This window comes from Ruditapes philippinarum, unplaced genomic scaffold, assembly GCF_026571515.1.
Source record: "Ruditapes philippinarum isolate M1 unplaced genomic scaffold, ASM2657151v2 ctg2074_1_1_1_1, whole genome shotgun sequence".
NCBI classification, from domain to species: Eukaryota; Metazoa; Mollusca; class Bivalvia; order Venerida; family Veneridae; genus Ruditapes; species Ruditapes philippinarum.
The window spans coordinates 103,232-106,081 of record NW_026861518.1 but is presented as its reverse complement, the minus strand read 5'-3'; the positions used below and the strand labels follow the sequence as shown (position 1 = coordinate 106,081).

The window sequence follows — 2,850 nt, the reverse complement described above, 5'->3', positions numbered from 1 at the left end:
CATTGTTTGAATTTTTATGTAAAAGAAATATTCATTTCATTCATATTCTTTTTCTTGAAGAGGGGAAGTGTTATGTATGCAACATATTACATGTATATAATTTATATCTGACCAGTTTGGTATTTCCAATATTATCATTGTTCTATTTTTTAGAACATAAACTACATGTATGTACTGGAAGGTTCTTAACTGTTGTAGAAAACTCATGCATTATATTTAGATAGAAACTTCTGGAATGATCTTTATTGTTGAAAGTTGCTAGATTATGATTAGCTTGAGAACATAATAGACCTTTCTGGAAACTTCTTAGTTAATATATATAAGGAGACATTTTTCATTAATCTTATCTTTAAGTCATCAGTTACCTTTTAAGTCATCAGTGATCTTTTAGAAATCAATATATTTGGAGTATTATTCAACTTGGAAATTAAGTGATTTATTGGAGCTTGGATTATTAATTATTCTTGTGGATTTTATTGTGGGAATTTATTCTAAAGTGTTCTTGGATTTAACTTGGATTTAACTGTGCTATTAAAAAGGATCATTCCAGGATCAGACTAGACATTTGTAATTTTTATTTGGACTTCAGGTATTTGTAAAGATAATTTGTTATTTTATTTTTCTTTAATAATTTTTCTGTAATAAATTTGTTATTGTTACAAGTTTGTTGCTGGCTTTTCTTTCTCGTTACGCCTGGCTCGTAACAAATTATTAATGAAACCTGGATTTACAAAAACTAACCTTACAATCAATTCGAACAACAAAAATGCAATTCTCTATATTCATATGACGACAAAATACATCATATTATTTAAGATATACTGCCCTCCTATAACTATTTTACAATTGTTAAACAGTAAAATATAAAGGAATAATGCAATACAGTAGAGCTGTCAATTCTACTTTGAAAATAATGAATACATAGTATATACCTCCATACTTAGGGCCCATATGAAATTTAAAATGACTGCATAAAAAAATAAAACAACATTATACAATAATTATACCCATTCTCCATACCTATCCGGTGGATGTATCACACGTCTAGGGCTAGGGATAGGGCGTGAAGATGAAACGGGCGTATGTACTGGAATGACTGGAATAGTCACTGGAGTACTTGGTCTACTCACTGGAGTATCTGGTACACTTACTGGAGCAATCGGAACACTTACTGGAGTAACTGGAACACTTACTGGAGTAACTGGAATAGTTACTGGAGTAACGGGAACACTAACTGCAGCAACTGGGATAGTGACTGGAGAAACTGAAACACTTACTGGAGTAACTGATACACTCACTGGAGTAACTGGGACATTGTCTGGGGAATATGTCACAGGTTTTAGGTGAACCCTGGGAACAAATGAAGAATGGATAGTAATAGAAGGAGCATCAGAAGAATGTCCATAATCAACGCGAGTATTGCAACTGCGAGTAACCGGAACTCTCCTCTGTGGTATGATGTATATACTCGATGATGATTCAGAAGAGCTAGAATCAGCATCAGACTGTTTCTGTATAGAAACACGTCTAGGCTTTGGTTTAGGCTTAATTTCAACAGGTAAATTTGCATCTTCTTCAGGAATAGAAATAAATGAAAGAAGCATGTTCCAATGAAGGGTTCTGACAGGACTTTTTCGAGACTCAAGCTGTACTTTATATAAGAAGTGAGGAGAAAAACCTGTAGAAGAGTTCTTGGTGGCGTTATAAGCCTTAACAAGAGAAGGAACAAAATCTGCCCACTTACATTTATGATCTTCAGCCAGACTACCTAACATTCTGAAAAGGGTCCGATTAAATCGTTCGACTGATAAATTTCCATAGGGTGAAAGGGGTTGTTCTTGTCTTTCGAACATTTGCGATCTTGCAAAGTTCCTTGATGACTCAACTTTCAAAATTCCACCCCTGGTCAGAATGCAGCTGCTCTAGAAAAGAATAGGGGACAATAAAATGTTCAAATAAACCACGAGCAGTCATAGTCGCCTTTTGATTACGGCAAGGAATAGCCTTGGCGTATCTGGTAAAATGGTCGGGAATGACCAAGACGTCCATTTACCCTCCTTTGGACTTTTCCAGCTTCAAAAAATACATACACACAAGTTGCATGGGTCTTGAAGTCTGGATTGGAACCAATTCTGCAGCAGGTACAACCGGTGTCTTTCTACATATACAATTTTGCAACCTGAAATGCGACTGTTTAAATAGCCTCCATGCCAGGCCATTTAAAACCCGCGAGAAATTTTATCATAGAATGTGGCGGTCAACTTCAAGCCCTCGAGATTTTCTGCCGGAATCGTGAAAAAATGTCGCCGAAACGTTTAAACCTCGATATTTTATAACAGTTGTTGTATTCAGCAAGGGATATTTTTACTCCTGTGGCCGGTAGCGTCCAGGATTTAACTCTATATTGTATCTCTCGTTTTACTATAACAAGTTGAGGAACAGAAAGAAATCCGCGACATTTTTTTGGAAGTGTTATAGAAATTCTACAAAAAGTCGAGGTGAAATATTATAGGCCGTGACTTTTGTATTCCTCAACAATGGTCTCATGAAATATTAGGGCGAGTAACAGGCGCGGCTCTTTTGCACGCTTAATGCTCAAACTCAGCTTTTTGCAAGAGATGCATCAAAACAAAATATAGTGGATAATAATGGCCGCAATTGACTACTTATTGTCGGTATATGTTTGCGTGGCTTAGTCTACTTTGTAGACAGGAAATGTGGCGGTTTTCTTCGTAAACAACAGAAGTGTGACAGCAAAAACTGGAGAGTTTCTATATACAATTTTGACATAAAATTTCGTGGGTTAAAGCTTGTCTGCGACATTTTATAAACAGGCGGTATAATCTTAAA

At 35.7% G+C, this 2,850-nt stretch overlaps 1 protein-coding gene across 1 annotated transcript; it reads right to left on the bottom strand.

Moving 5' to 3' along the window:
- Positions 1–1,001: 1,001 nt before the first annotated feature.
- Positions 1,002–1,775, bottom strand: LOC132715904 (anti-sigma-I factor RsgI2-like). The gene has a single exon (XM_060699013.1). It carries the CDS (start codon positions 1,773–1,775, stop codon positions 1,002–1,004), a length of 774 nt encoding a protein of 257 aa, XP_060554996.1.
- Between the last annotated feature and the right edge of the window lie 1,075 nt (positions 1,776–2,850).

Excerpts from the sequence above, each read along its gene's own strand:
- LOC132715904 (XM_060699013.1), bottom strand. The coding sequence starts at position 1,775 with ATGTTAGGTAGTCTGGCTGAAGATCATAAATGTAAGTGGGCAGATTTT.